Source organism: Pantherophis guttatus, chromosome 4 (genome assembly GCF_059756535.1).
Source record: "Pantherophis guttatus breed Tessera chromosome 4, ASM5975653v1, whole genome shotgun sequence".
NCBI classification, from domain to species: Eukaryota; Metazoa; Chordata; class Lepidosauria; order Squamata; family Colubridae; genus Pantherophis; species Pantherophis guttatus.
Genome location: NC_142066.1, coordinates 139,226,286 through 139,247,750, shown reverse-complemented (window position 1 = coordinate 139,247,750; position 21,465 = coordinate 139,226,286). Strand labels below are relative to the sequence as shown.

The 21,465-nt window shown below is 41.6% G+C and overlaps 1 protein-coding gene and 1 long non-coding RNA gene across 3 annotated transcripts; one reads left to right on the top strand and one right to left on the bottom strand.

Annotated features, from left to right (window-relative positions):
- Window positions 1-1,693: 1,693 nt before the first annotated feature.
- BAMBI (BMP and activin membrane bound inhibitor) lies at window positions 1,694-11,380 on the bottom strand. 2 transcript variants are annotated; one of them, XM_087892916.1, is made up of 4 exons: window positions 10,912-11,347; window positions 6,307-7,541; window positions 4,899-5,186; window positions 1,694-2,542 (listed from the first exon to the last, which is right to left on the bottom strand). In XM_087892916.1, the coding sequence occupies exons 3-4, from the start codon at window positions 5,134-5,136 to the stop codon at window positions 2,124-2,126; spliced, it is 657 nt and encodes a 218-aa protein (XP_087749042.1). In that variant the 5' UTR covers window positions 5,137-5,186; window positions 6,307-7,541; window positions 10,912-11,347; the 3' UTR covers window positions 1,694-2,123. The 2 variants fall into 2 exon arrangements, with proteins under 2 accessions (XP_087749042.1, XP_034258459.1); XM_034402568.3 differs by lacking the exon at window positions 6,307-7,541 and having other exon boundaries at window positions 10,912-11,380.
- Window positions 11,368-16,277, top strand: LOC148114368 (uncharacterized). Its single transcript, XR_015734078.1, has 2 exons — window positions 11,368-13,360; window positions 15,775-16,277. It is a non-coding gene; the product is annotated as an uncharacterized LOC148114368 (long non-coding RNA).
- The last annotated feature ends 5,188 nt before the right edge of the window (window positions 16,278-21,465 follow it).

Here is a 21,465-nt window from a genome sequence, read left to right as displayed (position 1 = left end):
GTTTAATTATTTGCTTTGCTGCTGGCAGTTCTGCTCCAGAGGAGGAATAGTAGCAAAGCAAAATGATGAAGGCAAACTTCATCACTATGCAAACTTCTGCCATGACCCATCTGGGACATCTAAGTATGCAAGCCATGGTACTTGAATTGTGAATATTGTCGTACATATTCAAGGATTCTCCACCCCTTCACTTTCCCATGCACTCTTAACGGAGATAGGGAATCTGCAGCCCTCCAACTCTTGCTAAAGTGGGACTCCCAACAGCTTTCCTCAGCTCAGTCAAGGAAAGCTCTTCAGGATTATCCATTCTTGTGGCTGAAAACGGAGTCCCCCAGCTAATTCTAGAGTTTTCTCTATATGTTCAAAATGAACAAAATTGTTTGCGTTTCTAGATTACAGTCACACGATGTTCCGAAAGGCATCCTATTCGGTACTGTTTTCTACAGATATTGTTGCTGACGAAACTACATAGAAAGAATAGCAAGTTTGCAGGCCTACCTAAAAGGAGAAGCCGCTGAAATAGATGGCAAGGCCTGCTCTATTTAGAGTAAAAGAGATTCACCTCAGGCCACGCAGCTCAGATAATTTGTCCTGTTCTGCCAAAAGCAAAGCAGTTTTTTTGATCCACTTCTACCTATAAACATAGTCAGGCCATAAAAACCTGGTTGCATTGTGTGTCATAAAACCAAGCAATAAAGCTGTTCCAAGATACAATTGGGAGCAATTACCTCTTGTTCTAGTGGTACGAAAAATCCATGAACAACAAGGCTAATTTTCTTCCCGACTTACTTACTTTTTATATACCGGAATAAGTCTTGAGTGATGACTTGCAGGCCAGGTCCTGCCGTAGCAATGCATTTAATTAGTGTTCTTGCATTACAGTTAATTGTGTCATTGTAGTCTGGAAAGAAGGAATCCTGTTCATCTGTCTCTGAAAAATCCTTATTTCAGTTTTGGCCCATCATTCATCCAAGAAAGATTATTTTTAGTCTCACATCATGCAGCAGCCAGCTTCACACAACCATTTTAATGTAAAATGGAGTTATGCAGGTTTTGGTTCAGCATGCTATGCAAACTAGGTTATGTTATTTATTTAGGCAGTTGAAAAGAGCAGTTGAAGTCTGTTCACTGTGCATGCATGTACATGTGTGTGTGTGTGTGTATGGGGATGGGGAGAAGTTGCACTGCCTTAGTCTTGGTCTTACCACACAAGTTACTCTTTAACCATAGTTATATGTAAATTCATACTAACCACAAGCATTTCCCCCCCAATATCCATTAACCTTTTCGGACAAACAATGTCAAAGGTCCAAGAGTGTTCAATAGCCTGGATTCTCTTTTTCTTTTTGGAAAGTAAGAGTCTATCCAATTTAATCAAAATATTCTGTCCTAGAAATCTCGGAATATCTCTTTGACATTAGAATGTACATTCAGTATGATGCAGAAATTGTAATATTTATCTTCCAAACTATACCCCCTCTTATACATAGAATGAATTTGTCCATCTTTATAGCCAGAAAATCAGTGACTGACAAAAGAAAACTCTTCTGATTGGTCGAAAATAAGAGGATGCACGTTAATTTATATGGGCTTAACAGGTCAAACTGTTGAGAGTGGAAAATCTATAAAGAAACTGTACAATCGAGGGACTGTTCCCTAGAGTAATAGTTTATCCACAATACTACAAAATAAGTTTCAGGCAAAATAGATATCTATATATTTGTGTGTTTTTTAAAAAAATCTTTACATCAGAATGTGCATACCATTTAATAGTATAATTACTCCACCCATTTCCCTACAGTTCAGACAACTGTGGTAACAGCATGTACATCTTCTCAAATTGGCTTTCATAATTTTAAAACAAACAATACATCAAGTGTATTTACTCTGTGCAAATAAGAGATCTCTTTTGGAATCCTTCAGAAGACAAATCCAATGTTTCATCTGCAGAGGTCCTTTTTTTTTTTTTTTTGGACTAATGACTGTAGGCTTCTCTCCCACTCCCATATAAAGTGCTCCTGTCCAGCAGAACCCAACAGCCTTCGAAAAAAAATCCTAGTAATTTTAGGGACAAAATTTTAATATATATATACTGATATTTTAAAAAAGCAGAAAAGAAGTGATCACACAAATTCCAGCTTTCCATGCCCTCCATACATGCCCCAGTGGACAAGTGAAAGTATTCTGTCATTACTGAAGTCTGGCTGTCGCATCTTCTCACAGGTCATGCAACAGTTCTCAAGACCTGTGACAGGCACCATGCATTCCAAGTCTAGCTTCGCCATTTGTCCTTTTTTGGAATGATGTCCATGGAAGCTGTAGTGCAACCGCGAGAGCATCTGTTGCCGCTGGTCCTGAAGTTGTTTATTTTCACTTCTGAGCATACGCAATGCTAGCATGATGAGAAGCACCAAGATCAGTCCACCTGCGATGGGGACAGCGATGACAGCAGCCCTGAACCACAATTCCTTTGAGGAGGTAAGTTCCTGAACTTTAGTGAGGAGGTTTCGGCTATTGTCATGTTGGTATCTGCTCCCTTGTCCTGCAAAGAAGGAAAGCGGGGGGGCCAGGGTGGGGGAAGAAGGACAGGAGATTTAAAAACTAGTAAGACACATTGTTCAATGAATATACTAGAAAAACTTCATTATTAGTCCCCATCATTTGAAATCACAGGTATTACAGGTAATCCTTGATTTATGACAGCAATGGAGCCTACTCACTACCAGCCGCAAAAATCATAAAGCAAATCATTCCATTTTAGGACCCTGTTTTTTTTTGCAGCAGTTGTTAAATGAATCACATTAGGCAAACGTTGTGGTCATTAAGTGAACCCAATGTTCTCAAACCAGAAGTAAGTCATAGAAAAAAAATCATAAAACTGTGATTTGTTGTTATAGTTTATATTATTATGGAAAAGTAAAAAGTTTTCCATAAACTTGGAACTTGCAACGGAGGGAGTTGAGTCAACTTTTTTTTTCTTTTCTCCCTCCCGACCTCACTTTTCCTTTTCCGCTTCCTTTTCCTCCCCACTGTGTCCTCCTATTTGCTTTTGTATTTTATTCTATAATCTAATAAAATCTTTAAAGATGGGGGGGGGGTGTTATCATAAACTGCAATTCCATGACCAAATGTGGGCAAAATATCAAGCATTTGAAATGTGACCATAGGGACTTCATAACTTTGGAATGTGTGAATATATTTTGGACAAGGTGATCCATGGCTGGTCATAACTCAAGGACTACCTGTAAAGGTTTCCCTTTATAATTTGAGTACTTATTGTATGGCTCCAGAAACACTAGATAAGGATGCTGCATCCCAGGTTGTCCTATTTGAACAATGCACCCCTGTAAGCAGAAGTATAGCAAATTGGAAGGAGAGGGAATTTCAGTTCCATCTTCTCAATAAATTATATACACCTTACTGAAATGCAAACAAATTATGTATCTAAAACAAAAGTACCCATTAGAGATGCAATAACTAGCTGAAGCAACTTGCTCTCTTTCTGTACAAGCAAGAAACCCAACATAGTTTAGGGAGTCTGCACAAGTTGCTGTCTCAGCCTGATTTGATTAGAATGATAAATTAAATATGTGAAATGGTTTGCAAATTAAGAAAGCTTTAGATTGCATTTTAGAAGAACTCGAACATGACACTACAAAGTATTTTAGCAGTGATTCTTTAACCATAAATAATTACATATAGCATAAAAGCTCAAAAGGAATTGGAAATCCCTAAAGTGTTATAGGTTATTAAATTTTATCTTCTGTAAACCAGCACAAATGCAGATTTGTGCCTTTTCAAAATTAAAAGGTTCAGCATTGTCCTAATTAAATTAAGCTTTTGCTTTATCAGCCCAAAGACAACCAATTATGATTATTACGATTTTTTTAAAACAAAAATGACAGTTTCTACATGATTTATAGGGTTCAGGATTGAAATAAAATTAATGTAGATCTAATTGTCACAGAGAATATCTACAGCATGTGGTTCCTAAATTGACACCAACTTGATAATAGATGATCAAAATAATTAAAAAATCTAATTAAAAAAATTTAGCTATCAAGTCTCTACATTTTGCTGAACTCAACAGCTTTTAACATAGCTGCAATGTTCAATTCAATAATATGAAGAACACAGTTTCACCCTCTTTTCCCAACCGGATATATTTTAGTTTGTAACTTCCTTCATGATATTAAGTAAAACAACATAATGTGACCCACATGAAAATCCAGACATTTAGAGAAGAGAATATGCAATTGAGGAAAATAATCACTAAATTTGAAACAATTAAGAGGCATCCTTGAAGACTGCAGTTCAAGTAATGGATATTCTTCCATTTATCAAAACATCAATGATGTTGCTGGGGATACAGCATCAATTTAAATGGATATCCCAGTAACTATGAGACACTGCACTTCTTCAATCTGCAAAGCAACAACAGAGTTGCACCAGAAGTTTTGTTGGGTCAAATTAATTATTTCTGTATTGTTAAATTTCTTCAGTTACCTTTTCCTATCTCTGATCTGTTTTAGCACTGATTAGTACAAGAAGCTGAGCTCCATCGTTAGAAAATTAAAATTTTGGTTATTTCCTTTTCATTCACATTTAACATACTGTAATTAATTTTAGTCTAATAGTTTATTTTATCCAGTCTAGAATGCACTACATTGTGATGAAAGCAAGCACTCCACCCAAGACATGGATCCTCTGGCAAAACGCCAAGTGAGATACAAATAAAAAAGCGCAAGCTTTGTGTCTGATGCAAATGCAGATGTAAAAGCTTCTTGGCAAAGGTTTCCCTGCCACATGCTTCCTTCTCCGCTTTGCTTAAGCCTAAAATCATTAGTAGGCTAACAAGATCTTCTCTGTTGCCAATACAGAATAAGAATGTGACTTACCCAATGGGTCACCTCTGGAAGTAGACAGAACATCATAGAGGCCTCTGTAATTGCACATATCCTCATGACAACACTCCAACGTGGGTATGGCAATGCCAGAGTGGTTTTGGGCTATGTTAACTTGACAAATATCCAGGGTGCTTGCAAAGGAGTCCAAGCAGCCATGAGTCAGTGGAGAATGGCTGTTTTGTGGGTCAAGCAGTCTAGAGAAGCAAGCACTCAGCTCTGATTTGCACATATAGCCTGTTGCAACACAATGTGCAGCATCACAATAGCATCTGATTTCACCTGTTACAAAATAAAAAGGGAAGCTCCCCGTTAGCCAGCAGGTATTCAGAAGTGCTTGCTTTTATAAAAGTCTTTGCCAAAGACTGAGGTATTTATTGCATTCAATACAGAAATGTTAAGGAAAGTGTACGGCAATAGAATAGCATAATTTCACTGATAGATTATTATGAGCCATCAATCCTAGGATCACATAGATAATGACGGATCTATCCCTAACCAGTTGTTTCAAGTCTGCCAAGGTGAAAGTACAGTAACTATCCTCTTTGAAATAGTTCTGGGTCAATTTACACCAGCGTGGTACTTTCATGATACATTGACCTAGAGTTCTCAGAATTCTTGGTCAACAAAATTAATAGTTCTGAGAGTTTTAATCCCAGAGCAACTGAGGGGATGATTTGACTTATGTGGTATGAGCAGGACTTATGTGGTATGAGCAGGACTTCAAGATACTATAATTGGAATGTCAGATTTCAGTTTTTCCACCGTAAATAAGCGATCTATTATTGGCACACAAGCATGGATTAATGATGATCAACAATTAAGACTATCTGCTAAAGTATTTGAGGCATTCTTAGGGAGCTCCATGGAAAACAAACTGATACTAGTGTGAAGTAAGTATGATGTACAAATACTAGACAGAGAAGAAGAAGAAGCTGGTACATTGACAATATTTGCTATTTCCAAACCATAGAATCTGTGACATACATATATAGGCCACCCAATCAAACAATGGAACAAAGAATTATATACAAATAGTGTCAGAATAATTAGGGGTTGTATGAAAAGGATTTAAGGGTTTCTAATAGCACTAGAAACATCCACATATACTTCAGTTGTTGAACCCCAGTAGCAGTTTAAGTTCTCACAGCTCAGTTGCATACAAAGACCAAGTTACTTATATAATATGTCTTACAAAACAGATTCTCCTGGTCAAAATCTATTAAGCAGGCCACTTATTAACATTCAGTATTTCTGTCTGGGTGCATAGGATTGCACGCCCTACCTACTTATTATTTGTATCATTTTTCTATAATGGCAGATGCATCATAGCATCCAGCATTAAATCTAAGATCCATTAAGTTAATTCCAAAGTTGATAAAATATGACAGGATTTACGTACTGAAGACACCATGCTAGAAGACCGTAATCCCACCTTAAGCATGAAAACCAGCTTGTGATTTTGGGTCAGTCACTTTTTCTTACCCCATCCCTCATCACAGGGTTGTTGTTGTGGGGAAACAGGAAGACGAAAAAATATATTAGGTCTGTTCTCCACTTTGAGTTATTTATAAAAACAACAAAGGTGGGATAAAAAAATTATATACACACAATGGACATTGCATTCCTCACAACTATATATCACTGTATAACACATGAAAAGAATCTAAACAGAGAAAAATCTACAGTCATCTTTCTGAACTTAACTGAGAACTTTGTCCCTAAAAAGATATTGAGAAATTCATCTGAGACAAAAAAGAGAAGCATTAGGTTCAACACAGAATCTTTTTTTCAAAAAGGAATTCCTCGTGTAGAAGTGCTTTTAACTCCATTTTAAAACAGGAAATTTTGTTTACAAGTGTAGTTTCTACTTGCCAAAATCAACTTCTTTCAATGGAAGGAAGGATGCAATGGTAAAATTAAACTTTCCTCTACCACTACCAGTTCCTCATTCACTCAGTCCATCATGTGGTCAAAAAAGGTAAACATTTAACCTGAAAACCCTCTGCTCTTGGACTAAAAGAAAAATGCACAGGAAACCACAAAGATTTATAAAGGAAGTTAAAAAAAGTTCCCTTCATAAAAACATCTTCGTTTCATAGTCTTCAAAAATGAGATTCATTTTATTAGACACAGAAATGTTACTCTTTTTAAAATATTTTGGTTTAAATCTGAAAAAAAGTATGAACAGAAGTGGGAAGAAAAGCTGGGCTATTCTCAACTTTCAGAAATTATCATTATTGAAAGAACTATATGTTTTTCTTAACCTTTTTTAAAATCAGCTATAAAGACATCCAATACATTTTTTTTAAAAAAAAGGCTTCAGAATTCTATTTTACAAAGCAATTAAGAGATTACAATGCACATATCCATGCACATCTTACTAGAGAGAAAGAAAATACACCGGCAGCCTTTTTTTTTTTTTTTTGAAAGATGTAATATCAAGTCCATTGAGTTCTAAGCCTTGTGTGTTTCCTGTGTGTATCATGCTCTGAAGTCTTCCTGTTAAATTCACGGAAGTTCAAAAACTTACAACTAGCATTTGAAGAGCTATTTTGACAGAAAACATTTCACCTCTCCTTTGCCTGGAAATTGGTAAGCAAAACAAACATTAAGATTCTTCACCCAAATGGATAACTGTAATAAGAAAAAATAGAAAATAAAAATAGAAGGTTGTATACAATGCGGGTGATAAGTTAAAATTTATCAGATCTTATTCCTGATGTCCTGATGCTAAAGCCCAGTTTCCCTTATCTTATCCCCTTATTCCCTTATACTTATCTAGATTTTTCTCTTTCTCTCAAAGTTTTGTTTTCCCAATTTTGCGTCCCCCTTTTTTAAAAAGGTAATTGAAGCAAATGTTATCTAGCAAGCAGACAACTGAACATCTTACACTGACAATCCATGGATAAATATAAAAACATTTAAGAGGGAAATTGCACAAGTGCCCTCTCCCCACACACTGTCTCAGGAAGTAACATGCAAAGGAAACAAACCATAAGACCCTGTTTCTGTTTTAATAGCTTATATGACCCTCTTTGAAAAACTTATCTTTTCTCTGACCCCAAGGCTGGCTCATAAACAAAACCTGATAGAGCAGTCATCAAGTTATTACAGTTCTGATTTAATTTGACTCAGGTTTTCGTATTTGCCTTTTTTTTTTTTAAAAAAAAAATTGAATGGAAAAGAGCAGAGATTTTGTAATATTGTATTTTGGGGGGAGGCATAGTTATTTCTGTCAATTCATAAAGATTCTTTCTGAACTATGCAAAAGGCCAGAGAGGGTATTTGGTATTTTCAAGAGGTGAACAATGCCCTTTCTGTTCACCTCTTCTTTCTTGTTACTGTATGTAGCTATTAAGGAAAAATGTCTGCTTTTAGTCAAGGTGGCTTCAGGAGAGACTGCAGGCTTCTCTTAAAGCGTTTGAAGTCGACAGCAGCCAGAAGTCTGTGATCCCCTAATTATATCATTATCAGGCACATAGTTTCAGTATCTGCAACTGTACATTATTCCCAGTCACTCCCTTCTTAGTCCCTCTTTGATGGGGCCAGAAAACTTCCCTCTGCTGGCTTCAAGGGCTGTTATTTGGGGTTAATTACACCCTTCTTTCCAAAATAAATAAATACTATAGCACATCAACCCTGTGCTTGCTTATCCTTTAACCTCCTCTCCATGAAACATGGCAATTATGGGAAACGTCAACTTTCCCATTCTCTCCCCTGCTTCAACAGTACCTTTTATTTCTAAAAAGGGAGGAGGAAAAAAAATGTTTTGTGCTGACTGTTGTAGGAACACCCCAAAACTTTTGCCGATTGTCTGAGAAACAATTTACCCTTAAATGCTGCCAGCCTCACAAAATCGCTGAGTGGTGTGGAGTTAATTTATTTCAAGCTAAGCCTCTGGCTAGCCAACATCAAGGAAACTGGTAAGGGATGTCAGTCTGGAAAAGACTGGATCTGCACATTACACTGCCTGGTGGTTGTGCCATAAACAACCATTTATGGCATAAATTCTTGGCAGGCAGGTTTCCCCCTAAGCCAAAACAAAGCAAATTATGTTTGACTACAAACTTGAATCTAAATGATTTTTAGATGGATCTGCCCTTCACTCTCCCCCTTCCAGGGAAGCCATGAAAGAGAAAAGGGTGCAGGATTCTGCCTTCTGGCCAGTTGCTCCTCAACGACAGGAATCTCCTGCTCAGCTTGATTTGGGAGGTTGAAATGTGTGAGAAAGAGAATTAACCTCTCAGCTCCAAAGAGCCAGGCTAAAAAAGTTCCGAAGCACACTAAAGATGGCCTAAGCAAAACATTTTGACAACCGCTTGCCCCGAGGGTTGTTTCGCATCAATGAGGCCGGGGGCGAGGAGGGAGGAAGCCACGCGGGAGGCGGAGAGGGAGCGCAGGAAATCCAAGCCCGTCACCACTTCCAAGAACAGGCGAGCTTGTTCTGGCCTGCGCGCCTCGGCCCGGGAAGAAACCCGACACCCTCACAAAGCCTTGGCAGCCCTCTTCAAAGGCCGCGCTGGGCCCAGCGCATGCAGCTCGCCAGCCGGGGAGGGAGAGGCCGAACAAGAGAGGCCAGGCCGGCCAAGGGGAGGGGAACTGCCCCGGGGAAGTGGCGAGGCTGGACGGCTGGCGGGATGCTACTGGATTTACCCGCTGCGAGGGCGGCCGCCGCCACACTGGCAACCCCGCCTGGTCCGGCAGAAGCCACTGAAGGGCGGCGACGCACGACGCAGACCCTTTCCTAAGAAAGACCCTTGCTCCGAAAGTTTATGGTTTAAGGGGAGAGGAGGGAGACCGGCCCCTTCGGATCTTCTCTTCCTCGGAGCTTTCCAAGTAGCCTTAGTGGTCCGCCCGCCACTTAGCATGACTGCTGGCCAGGAAGCCCGGCTGGCTTCGCCGGGTCGACCTTGGAGGATCCCGAACTGTCGGCGGCGCTACAGGGTTGTGCGCTTCGCCTCATGCATCCTTGAGAGCAAGTCCTGCTGCGCGCCCAGGATTAGAAGATAGGGCCGCAGCTTTGGAAGCCCTTGGATGGCATTAAGAGTCCCGACCCTCCCAAGGTTCGACAGGTTTACACAGGAGGCAAGACCTTCCCGGGCTTTAATCACAACCCAGAACCGGAGGTGCGGGTTGAGCCTGATTTCAGATCCTCGGGACTACACTCCCTCTGCTCCCAAGGCGCCCTACATCTTAGACTGGCCAGTTTCTTAGAGTCTTTGATCACGGGAGAAAGGCATTCCCGTACTCAAAACGCCCGCCACCTCCCCAGGCAACTCCCCAGTGATCTTCCCAGCCGTTTTTCAAAGTTCTCCTGTGGAAGCGGCAATCGGGTTTAGAGTTGCAAAATCTCATCCTAAACCCTCGCTGACCATTTCATTTTCTCTTCAGGGGTTGCCCTAGGTCCGAGCGCCTTTTGCAGAACTGGCGCTTTTAAAGAGAAAGTACCTGTCATATGGGCGCGCGCAGAAGCCTCGAAAACCCCCAATTTGGGACAGGTTGGTTGGACGAAGGCACCGCCACTGCTTTGGCACGCAGGACCGTGGTTACCTTCACTCTGCACAATTAATCCAATTCTCAGGTTTTCCACCGTGCAACAAAACTACATAAGAACCACACCGACTGCGTTCCAACCATGCACCGCGATGAACGATGAAAAAGTCTTAAGTTTAAAAACAAGTTGGGCATGGTAGGGAACGCAGTCTCTACCCTGGACACGATTCACCCGCTGGTCAGCGAGTGACGGATCGCCCCTAAAGAGGGAACGGAGCATCGGCCTTCAGCCACCCACTTCTCCTCTACTCAGCGCCCGCCCCGCAAGCGCGTTTCTTTCCCTTCCAGCTTTCCCTCGCTCTTTTCGCTCCAAGAACGGCCCCGCCACGGACCCTCCGCACTCCGAACCTTGACCCAGACTAGGAAAAAGAGGCATCTCCAGCCCCTGGCGATCGGGGGAGCTTCCCTTGGATGCCTCGTCTTTCCGAAGCGCTCCGGCTCTGGAGCTCACCTTTGGTCAATAGGATGGCCATGGCGCACAGCTCCAGTTGTAGCCAGATGAAGAAGAAACTGGAGTGACGCTCCATTGAAGACTCCCCTGCTTGGCTTTTTTTTGCCGCCGGACGTCCCGAGATCGCTTCACCTTGCGACACCGCAAGGAAAGGCTCCGATGGGGAAACGCATCGACTCTCCCGAAGAACGAACCGTCCGCCCGCGTCGGCCGACCTCCAGTCCCAGATCCCAGCAGAGCCCGCCGGACCCTGGAAATGCCGGACTGGCGAGGAGGAAGCCCCTTCAGCTGCAATCACACCGGGCACGCGGAGAACCGATCCCACGGCTGCTGCAGCGCTCTGCCCCGCGCAGACCTTGTTCCTCGCCACTTTCTTAAAGCCAGTGCGCAGGGCAGACGGTACAGCGTCCCCACTCCCCCTTACGCTCCAATCTTGCTCTGTAAATAATGCAGCCGCCCCGCCGCCTGACCCCACCTCGGTCCGCCCCTCGGTCCGCCCACTGCCGTTGTCGTAGGCGGGGCCGAAGTGGCGCTCAAAGTAGCGGAGCTTAACGATCGAAGGGTTGGAAGGCTGACCCTGGAAGAGGGACTGTTCCCACTCACTTTCTCCTGGGTTTTTAGGGTCGGAATTAGCCGTGCAAATGGGCAGCGACGTTTAGTTTAACCAACGGCCGGGGTTGTGGGAAATGCACGCTCTGTCCTTTTTTTTTTTAGTTTGCATTGTATTTAATCTTCCACTAGTTTAACTTTCGGGGCGGGGGTCAGAATCCCCCTAGCGTGCCAAGTTCTGTGCCAGGAACGTCTGCTTCCGGCGAAATAAAACACGCGGACAGGTTGCTCCTAGGCTTTTATGGCCTAGAAATCCGTAAAATGATGTCCAAGATAAGTAAAGGGTAGAGGGAGGTAGGGAGGATGAAAAGGGGGTTTGGAGGGGGAGGCGGGCGGCCACCTTGAGAAGTTCCACCGGTGCCTTCCCTTCCCTGGAAAGGCGACAGGAGCGCTCCCACTTCCCCTCCGTGCGTCCTTCCCCTAGGATCGATAAAGCCTCGTCGGATGGAGGGTTTGACCAGCAGGAGCCTGACCGCTCCTTCGGATATAGCTGCATTGGGAGTAGCAGGCAGAAGACAGTTACTGAAAATTAGCAAATGCAAAAGCAGCAGGCGCCAGCAGGGCGACGCAGACAGAGACTGACACTCAATTATGCCCCCAACAGTCCCAGCAAACAGGCAGCCTGGGCCCGATCAATATCAGCCCCAGAGCGATCTTCTTACTGAATTGCTAATTCATTTATTAGAGAACTCTCTCATGAAACAGGCAGGCCAGGCGGGATTTTGGTTCTTCCTTTGTGCAATTGTTGCACTAACAATTTTGAATTTACCTCCCCTAATTATGTATAGGTGAGCAAAGGCTCAATCCAAGCATACATATATCTCATTTTTTTAAAAAAACCGAAACAAAATTCTATACCTCTTTGGCGAGGGAGACTCCCTCACTTCATTCAGCTTCGCATTTTTTAATCTTTACGTTTTGTTGATTTATTTGGAATTTCTTTCATTATTGTGAACTCGGCAGAATCATTTGGGCAGGGTAAAACTTTAAATGATTATTCTTAATTTACATCTATTGCAATTCTCATATTTCCTTGCAGAAATGTGTTTACCAAGCCTTGGGGATCTCATGCGGGGGATACTGTGTGATGGTTATGTTTTTTATCAAATTTATATACTGCCTGTCTATCAAAGTAATTGGGTGGCCTACAACACAATAAAAACAAAAATGCAGAAACATTAAAAACATTAAAGTTAACAGAGAGAAGCTAAAACTAAGAACTGGTTCATGAGCAGTATGGAGATAGGATCTCCTCGTTTCATCAGAAGAAGACCCTTCTGTCTTGCAATTACAATAATGGAAGGATCTGTGATCCCATTAGTAGAGCATGATGCAGCTATGTATGTGCCTCCCAGTTGGTTTTTGACTCTTGGTGATTGCCTGGAGTAGCCCCTGCAGTTTCCTTGGCAAGTGATTTGCCATTGCCTCCTTCAGTAGAGTTGAGAGGGAGTGACTGGCCCACATTCATCCAACTGTTTTGGTTCCTGTTGTCCAACCTAGTGCCTTAATCCAAAAGGTGCTTTTTCAGGAGGCAACTGGACTTTCTTGTTTTTTCTTTTGGAGATATTTTGTTTCTCATCCAAGAAGCTTCTTCAGCTGGGAATTGGCCATGGAACTTCCCTTTACTGAAATTTCAAGTCTACAATATTCTCTTGTATTAGAAGCTCATATCAGCTTCAAAGGGAAAATGGATAACTGTCCTTGAAACGGGTAGAAGAGACGTGATGGTGCAGTGGTTAGAATGCAGTCCTGCAAGCTACTTCTGACTGCCAGCTGACTGCAGTTTGGCAGTTCAAATCTCACCAGGCTCCAAGTTGACTCAGCCTTCCATCTTTCCAAGGTGGGTAAAATGAGGACCCAGATTGTTGGGGGCAATTTGCTGATTTTGTAAACCACTTAGAGTGGGCTGTAAAGCACAGGGAAGGGGTATATAAGTCTTAAATCCTATTAGTATTACACTCCTGTCAATGCTAATAGGACCTTTCCTTTGTGTTAACCTCGCTGTACCTTGTATTGCAACATCACGCTCAAGATTATATCAACTATTGTATCTAGCTGGTTCAAATTAGATTATGAAAAGAATCACTCAACAAATGATATCCCTTCCACTCTCCGTTCTAAAATTACATTTCTAGAATTCTGTCCTGTGAGAATATACTTAAAATTTACTCCTCTTAAAGTCTCTGCAAGCAGGATGGATGTGTAGGTACATATACCAATGCATTTAGATATTTATCACATCTATGCCCCCTATAATTGAACAGATACAGATCTATAAGTTGGTGACAAAACATTTTGGCCCTCCCAAACTACGCCCATCTCCATTCTGCTTTGGTGGAGCATCTAATTATGGGTTAGGTAGTACTTCCCACTGCCACAAGCCCCTCACATGGCTTCTCCTTCTTTACCATAGTGGGAAGAGACATGGACTCTTCCAGCTTGAACAATTTATTTAGCAATAAACAGAGCCTTATGATAAGATCAGCAATAGATCCGCTCATCTGCATGTTGCCTGAAGATATTCCTTTCTATGACTCCTCCCAGCAATTTAGCCTTTTTTTCTTTTTATTCCCAGGCCTATAAAAGTGTTGCCTTAACATTGATGTGATCCAGGCAAATTCCTGGCTTAGGTTGCCTGGAGCAGTGCTTATCAACTTTGGCAATTTTAAATGGGGTGGATTTTCAATTCCCAGAATTCCCCAGCCAGAGCTATAGAATTCTGGGAGTTGAAGTGCACAAATCTTAAAAGTTTCCAGCGTTGAGAAACTTCAAGGCTATGTCTAACCTTTAGATCCTATAACCTTATGACTGTAGCAGTATCCCCAACTTTTCAGGCTCGGGGCCGGTGGCGGAGGCAGCAGCAGGGGGGAGGGGATGGTTTCACTTGCACACGGTTCTTGTGCAAATGCGGCTTCACATGGCCATGTGCTCGCCTGCCGCTTAGGTAACACAGTTCCCAACAAGCCGTGTCCCAAGCAGGGTGTGGCCTGAGGGTTGGGAACCCCTGAATATAGGATCCATTTGTAGAAATGAAATGAAACAAATTTTAAATATTAACTTTTTTTCTCGCTAATTGTTTTTCTGATAATTTAATTTAATTTAATTAATTAAATTTATATGCCGCCCCTCTCCGAAGACTCAGGGCGGCTCACAATACATTTTTAAAAATAATTATAAAAAAAAATGAAAAATTAAAAACATTAAACGCTCATTCACGCCATTCATGGCCGGATCTTGCCAGATCACAAGAGCGAGATCAATGGCCCCAGGCCTGCCAGAAAAGCCAGGTCTTCATCGCTTTTCGGAAGGCCAATACGGTGGGGATGGTCCAGACCTCAGGAAGTAACTTGTTCCAGAGAGCTGGGGCAGCCACAGAGAAGGCCCTCCCCGCGGGCCCACCAGCCGGCATTGTTTAGCTGATGGGACCCGGAGGAGACCAACTCTGTGGGATTTTACGTTGGGAGCTATGCGGCAGAAGGCAGTCTCGAAGATAAGGATCTCCAAGCCTAAGAAATACACTGAGCTGCTTCATATATGAGAACTAATGCTAGAATAATCTACACTTGCTGGAAATAACGTTCAGTCTTTTCATTAGAGATTTGGCAAGGTATTGCTTAGGAAATATGCATTAGTGTCAAAATTAACTCCCTATCTGAAAAAAATAAGTCTGATACTAACTTTCACTTAATTTGGAAACCATTTACTTCATAGACTATATTTCTGTACATAAATATCTTTCTCAAAGGTGCTTTTTCAAAAGGCGGCTGGACTACACACTCCAGCTGCCTTTTGAAAAAGCACCATTGAGACAACAGTGATCTGGATGACTGAGAATCTGCCTAGACAACCATCTATCACACCCACCATCCACGTTTCTTTCAGTATAAGACCCTAAATTCCAAATTCTGTCTGATTGGTCATATATAGAGTTAAGGAGGAATATTTCAAATTAAAGGGACATTCTTGTTAATTCCTATAATTTTGACTGATAGTTCTCTTCATTGTGCACGTTTCTGTGTTCTGACTTAACAATATTAGCATTAATTCATAAAGTGCCAAACAGAAATGTGATTGTATCTCTTCCCATTTAACACTGCTAGTAACAATAACAGAAGAATGTTTTCCCTTCTTTTAACATTATGTAAATGATTGCACAATTTTGTACATCTTTAATATATTCCCTTTTTATTTCCAACCCCCCCTTTCCCTTCCACTTCTTTTTCCCTCTTTTTCCCTTTTATTCTTTTATTTTAGGTAGTTTTAAAAAGCAAACATTAAAAAAGTGCTCAAAAGGCAACATTCGATACAGCGATTCAGAAAGGCACAAATACAGAATAACATGGGCATATATGTGTAATTATCCCAGACACATCACCACCAAGCTGGAGATGGGAGTAAAGACAGAGATAATGAGCAGCTCCGTCCCTGTTCACCATCACTCAAAGAAGGCAGATTTCAAGAAGATCCCTGAGCGAGCGAGCGAGCTTCACCTGCCTCCTCCATTCTTCCAGATGAGCTGAGTATACCCAGAGGCTAATTGTAGCCACCTGTGCAGCCAGTCTCAAAGCAACAAAGCCCTCATGTCTAAGTAGGAGAACACTTCTTGTTTTTGTCCTTTGAAATCTACTGCAGGGAGGATTTGCAGACTGTTTTATTGCAACTGCTATTATGGACTGCCATTCTGAAGCCAGCCCGTGGGTGTTTCTTGTTCTTGTAGGGGATAGCAACCAAGTTTATAAACTAGTATCAGGACATTTATTTTATTTTATTTTATTTTATTTCATCAAGCATGTATTTTATGACAGATACAAGTGTAAACATAATTATAAATACATGAAAAGAATACAAATAAAAGAAAACATTAGGACAGGGACGGTAGGCATGCTGGCGCACTTATGCACGCCCCTTACAGACCTCTTAGGAATAGGGTGAGTCGACAGTAGACAGTCTAAGGTTAAAGTTTTGGGGATTTGGGGAAGAAACCACAGAGTCAGGTAGTGCATTCCAGGCATTGACAACTCTGTTGCTGAAGTCGTATTTTCTGCAATCGAGTTTGGATCGGTTTACCATGAGTTTGTATCTATTGTGTGGTCTTGTATTGTTTTGGTTGAAGCTGAAGTATTCATTGGCTGGTAGGACATTGTAGATAATTTTATGTATTATGCTCAAGTCAGACCGAAGACGCCGAAGTTCTAAATTGTCTTAAGCCCAAAATTTAGAATCTGGTGGCATGAGGTATTTTGTTGTGAGCAGAGGAGTGGAGGACTCTTCTTATGAAATATCTCTGGACTCATTCGATTGTATTAATGTCTGATATGCAGTGCGGCTTCCACGCAGAGGAACTGTATTCAAGAACTGGTCTAGCAAAGGTTTTGTATGCCCTAGTTTGCAGTTCAATATTACCGGAGAAGAAACTACGCAAGATTAGGTTAACAACTCTTAATGCTTCAAATCAAATCAAAAAGAATCAAATGATTCTTGCTGGCCCCATCCAATTCAGCATTCTCTGGCACACCAAGGCCAGAGAGAGGCATCTGGTTCCCCAGTTGGTATTTAAGACATGCTGCCCACAATTCAGTGAGTAACAGATAACCATCAAGACTAGTTTACTATTGATAGTCTTCCCTCGTGTTTGTCTAATCCTCTTCTAAAACTTTCACAGTGTCTGGTGGCAGCAAATCCCGTAGTTAAATATGCATTGTGTAAAGAGGTTTTATCAGATCATTTCTGTCTACATGCTGAAAAAGGCCATTCAGACTTCCCCTGCAGCGAGGACAGATGCCAATAATCGATTAAACTTCTCTGCAGTTTCTTTGTCTTTCCTGAGTACATGTTTAGTGTCCTGTACTTCAACAATCCAAACCCTGCCTAGCCGGTTTCCTGGTTGGAATATTTCTAAAGGTCTTTCCCCCCCCCCCTCCTTTTTTTTTTTTGGCCAAATGCTCCTAAAGTCTTTCTACATATTTTACTGTACGCTCTTATTTCTTTTGTCAGTGTCTGTATGCTCTTTTTTATTTTCTGGTTTGTGCAAAACTTTGAGGGAAGCTGCCCTACCTCTAATTCAGGTAGTCTTTGACTTACAACCACATTTGGGACTAAAATTTCCATGACTAAGCAAACCAGTTGTTTACTGAGTTGCTTCTGATTTTAAGACCCTTTATGCTATGGTTTGTATGTGAATCATTCTGGATGTTAAGTGAATACAGGTAGTCCTCGATTTACAACAGTTCGTTGAGTGACCACTCAACGTTACAAAGACACTAAAAAAGGGGACTTATGACCATTTTTCACAGTTAAGACCTTTGCAGGTCCCCCATGATCATGTAATCCAAATTCAGATGCTTGGCAATTGGTTCATACTTATGACCGTTGCACCGTCCCAGGGGTCACGTGATCCTCTTTTGCAGCCTTCTGACAATCAAAGTCAATGGGGAAGCCAGATTTACTTAACAACTGGATTACTAACTTATCAACTGCAGTGATTCACGTAACAACTGTGGCAACAAAGGTCGTAAAATGGGGCAAAACTCAATTAACAAATATCTCACTTAACAACAGAAATTTTGGGCTCAGTTGTAGTCATATGTCGAGGACTACTGTCCATGATTGTTAAACAAGCCCAACTTCCCTCATTGACTTTACTTGTCAGAAACTGACAGGTAAGGTTGCAAATGATGATCCAGTCCACTGCAACTGAATATCATGAATATATGTTGGTTGCTAAATGCCTGAATTTTTATCCTGTGATGGTGGAGATGCTAGAATGGCCAGAAGTACAAGTGACTGGCCACGTCACTTTTCAAAGTACTCTTATAACTTTAAACAGTCACTAAACAAATGGTTGTAAGTTGAGGGTTACCTGTACAGTGTTTCTTAACATTGGCAGCTTGAAGATGTGTGGCCTTCAACTCCCAGCCAACCTAATTTCTGGGAGTTCATGTCCATGCTCTTTTAAGTTGCCACAGTTGAGAGACACTGCTCTCCAATAGTTTCCCTCTGACTCTTTTCTCTTTTTTTAGCAAGAAAATTATACAAAGACATAAAAATGGAAAGGGGCTGATAAGTCCACAGCCAGAGCCAATAATCTATTTAAAGACAGTTGGGCAAAACTTTACAAATGGACACATTCGTTTGATATCGTGTGCTTTTAAATGTACATATAGTCTCAGACAAGACAAAGCCTGTAAATCATCTTCTCCATATATTAATCGAAACACATATCCATAGTTGTCTTGTTATTCCACATTGATTAGGGAAGGGGGAGAAATAATGTTAACACGATCAAAGCCTACCCTTCGTATGCGCAGGTGACAACACCCGTACAAAACAGGCAGGGCTTCAGTTTGCTGGCCTTTGCCATTTTTAGAATTTTAGTCTCCACCTGACAGAAATGCACACCCAAATCCTACAGTTTCTCCCTAAAGAGCATCTCTTCATTTGCGATCATTGTTGTCATCAGAATCTCTTATTTTATCTTTGTTCCCAAGACAGTAGCTTTATCTCCTCCTAGATCAGTGATGGCTAACCTTTTTGCTATCGCGTGCCAAAAGTGCGGGGAGTGCGGGAGGATCGCGCACGTGTGTGCCCACACCCATAATTCTATGTGCCCCACCCCTGCGCTTCTCCCATTTTTGGCACATGATGGTACAGTGGGCCCGGTAGGCCCATTTTTCGCCCTCGCCAAGCTCCAGAACCTTTCTAGGAGCCTGGGGAGGGTGAAAACGGCCTTCCCCACCCCTCCGGAGGCCAGAAATGGCCTGTTTGCCAACTTCCAGTGGGCCCAGAAGGCCCTAAAATCAGCTGGAGTTGAGCTCACGTCCCATCAATATGGCTCCACGTGCCACCTGTGGCACGCGTGCCATAGGTTCGTCATCACGGTCCCAGATCTTATTTTTAATTTGCTGCTTTTTGTACTGCAAAACACCAATGGGTTGAAAAACATAGAATAACAACTAAAAAAAAAAAACATAGGACACCCCACGGTTTTTCTTTCTATCATGACCCAAGTCAGGACACTAAGCTGGACTGAACCAGGACTAGAGGCTGGATTGTGGAGAAGAAAAAATGTCTTGGAAAAAGACAATAGCCAACTATCTCCATCTTTGTTAAGATCATAAGAACGCCTTATGACAATTTGTTCACTTGGTACTTCTGAATACTGCCTATCACCATGTCAAAACTGCAGTCCCTGGTCATCTACTGTGAACACTGATATTTCCTTGCAGTGTTGGTCAAGATGGGGCTTACTTGTTATTTTATTATTTATTTATTTTAATTTAGAAGCCATTCATCTCCACTATTTTATTATTCATAAATCTCTCCAGCTTCACTCTATCCCACCACCAATCTACTAACAGGGCTACTTCTAGGGCACTTTTCGGAGAACCCTAAACTTTCAGAAAATGAAAGACCATGTCCTGATTGGCCCACTGGCACAGAGCATCTCAATTAGTGAAAGAATAACAATGAGTGGAGTAGCCCAGTCTAAGACGCCAGTCAGGCCTAAACAAAAAACCTAACTTCCAAGGTTTGACTTGAGCATGTACCAACTAACGCAATTCTAGTGCAATGTTACCAAATTGCTCAGTGCACCCAGAAATCCAGTTTGGGAGGGGGGTGTTCTTACTCATTTATTTATTTATTTATTTATTTTATCAAACGTACAAGATAACAGGTATAAGTATAAACATAGACATGAACAATAACTCATCCCATAACTGGAAGAAAATATTAGGACTTTTTAAGCCTCTGGAGAAAAAACAAAGGAGAATAAGCTTCCAGAAAACTTTTTTAAGGGACTGGGAAGATCTTATTCAACAGATAAACAGATAGATAAAATATGTATCTAAATGGGAATCTGACTGAAGGACTGAATCAGGGGTGGGTTTCAGCAGGTTCTGACCAGTTCAGGAGAACCGATAGCAGAAATTTTGAGTAGTTTGGAGAACCGGTAGTAAAAATTCTGACTGGCCCTGTCCCCATCTATTCTCTGCCTCCCGAGTTCCAGCTGATCGGGAGGAAATGGGGATTTTGCAGTAACCTTCTCCTGAATTGGGGACAGAATGGAGATTTTACAGTATCCTTCCCCTGCCACGCCCACAGAACCAGTAGTAAAAAAATCACTGGACTGAATATGCAATGCATAAGCAGAATGACTAAAATATATCAATATAAGTAATATGATTTCTCCATGGGGAATCTGCCTCATACAGTAAAGCAATGGCTTTGATTTATATCTTAAATTGGAAGCAACACTCTGCTATTTGGGAAGATCTTTCGGAAAACCCTGGAAAGGAAGGAATAAATGTCCGTGAAGTCAAAAAAAGGAACGCTTATAGTTCTCCAAGAAGAGAAAATTGAAATCTCTGGTGCATTACCGCCATCTAGTGGATTCTGGAAAAATGGCAATGAGACAGCAACTGCGATAAAGAGTTTCTCCTCATATCTCTTGCTTTAAATACTAACCCATTTTCCACACACCCACAGTTTTATTTCTAATATGACAGCCTTCTGCTACCTGGTTAGAGCCTTCAAAGTATAGAAAGATTAAGAAAATTTCTGGGAAATGACTGATCACCATTGTCCACATTGCACTCAGGCCAGGGGTGGGTTCTAATTTTTTTTACTACCGGTTCTGTGGGCGTGGCTTATTTTGTGGGTGTGGCTTGGAGGTCATGTGACTAGGTGGGCATGGCTAGCTGGTCAGTCATTTCTGGAAGGTCCTTGCACTTACGACCCAACTCATTTGTTTGCTTTTAATATTGATCAGCTGTAGGACGGCCCTTTGAAGCCCCGCGGCAAGAGTTTAAACAGTTTTTTTCCCTCTAGTCATCAGCTGGGACTCAGGAGGCAGCAATAGATTGGGGGTGGGACCAAATAAAAGATAAGAATAACGTGGGAGGGGGGGAGAACCGGTTCGGTGACATCATATTGTCACTACCGGCT

What these genes read in the sequence shown, in the direction of transcription:
- BAMBI (XM_034402568.3), bottom strand. Translation starts at nt 10,987, where the DNA reads ATGGAGCGTCACTCCAGTTTCTTCTTCATCTGGCTACAACTGGAGCTG. An exon ending in GGCCATCCTATTGACCAAAG is followed by an intron (nt 5,187 to 10,911) that starts GTGAGCTCCAGA and finishes ATTTTGTAACAG; the next exon opens with GTGAAATCAGATGCTATTGT. An exon ending in TTCCAGAGGTGACCCATTGG is followed by an intron (nt 2,543 to 4,898) that starts GTAAGTCACATT and finishes CCTTCTTTGCAG; the next exon opens with GACAAGGGAGCAGATACCAA.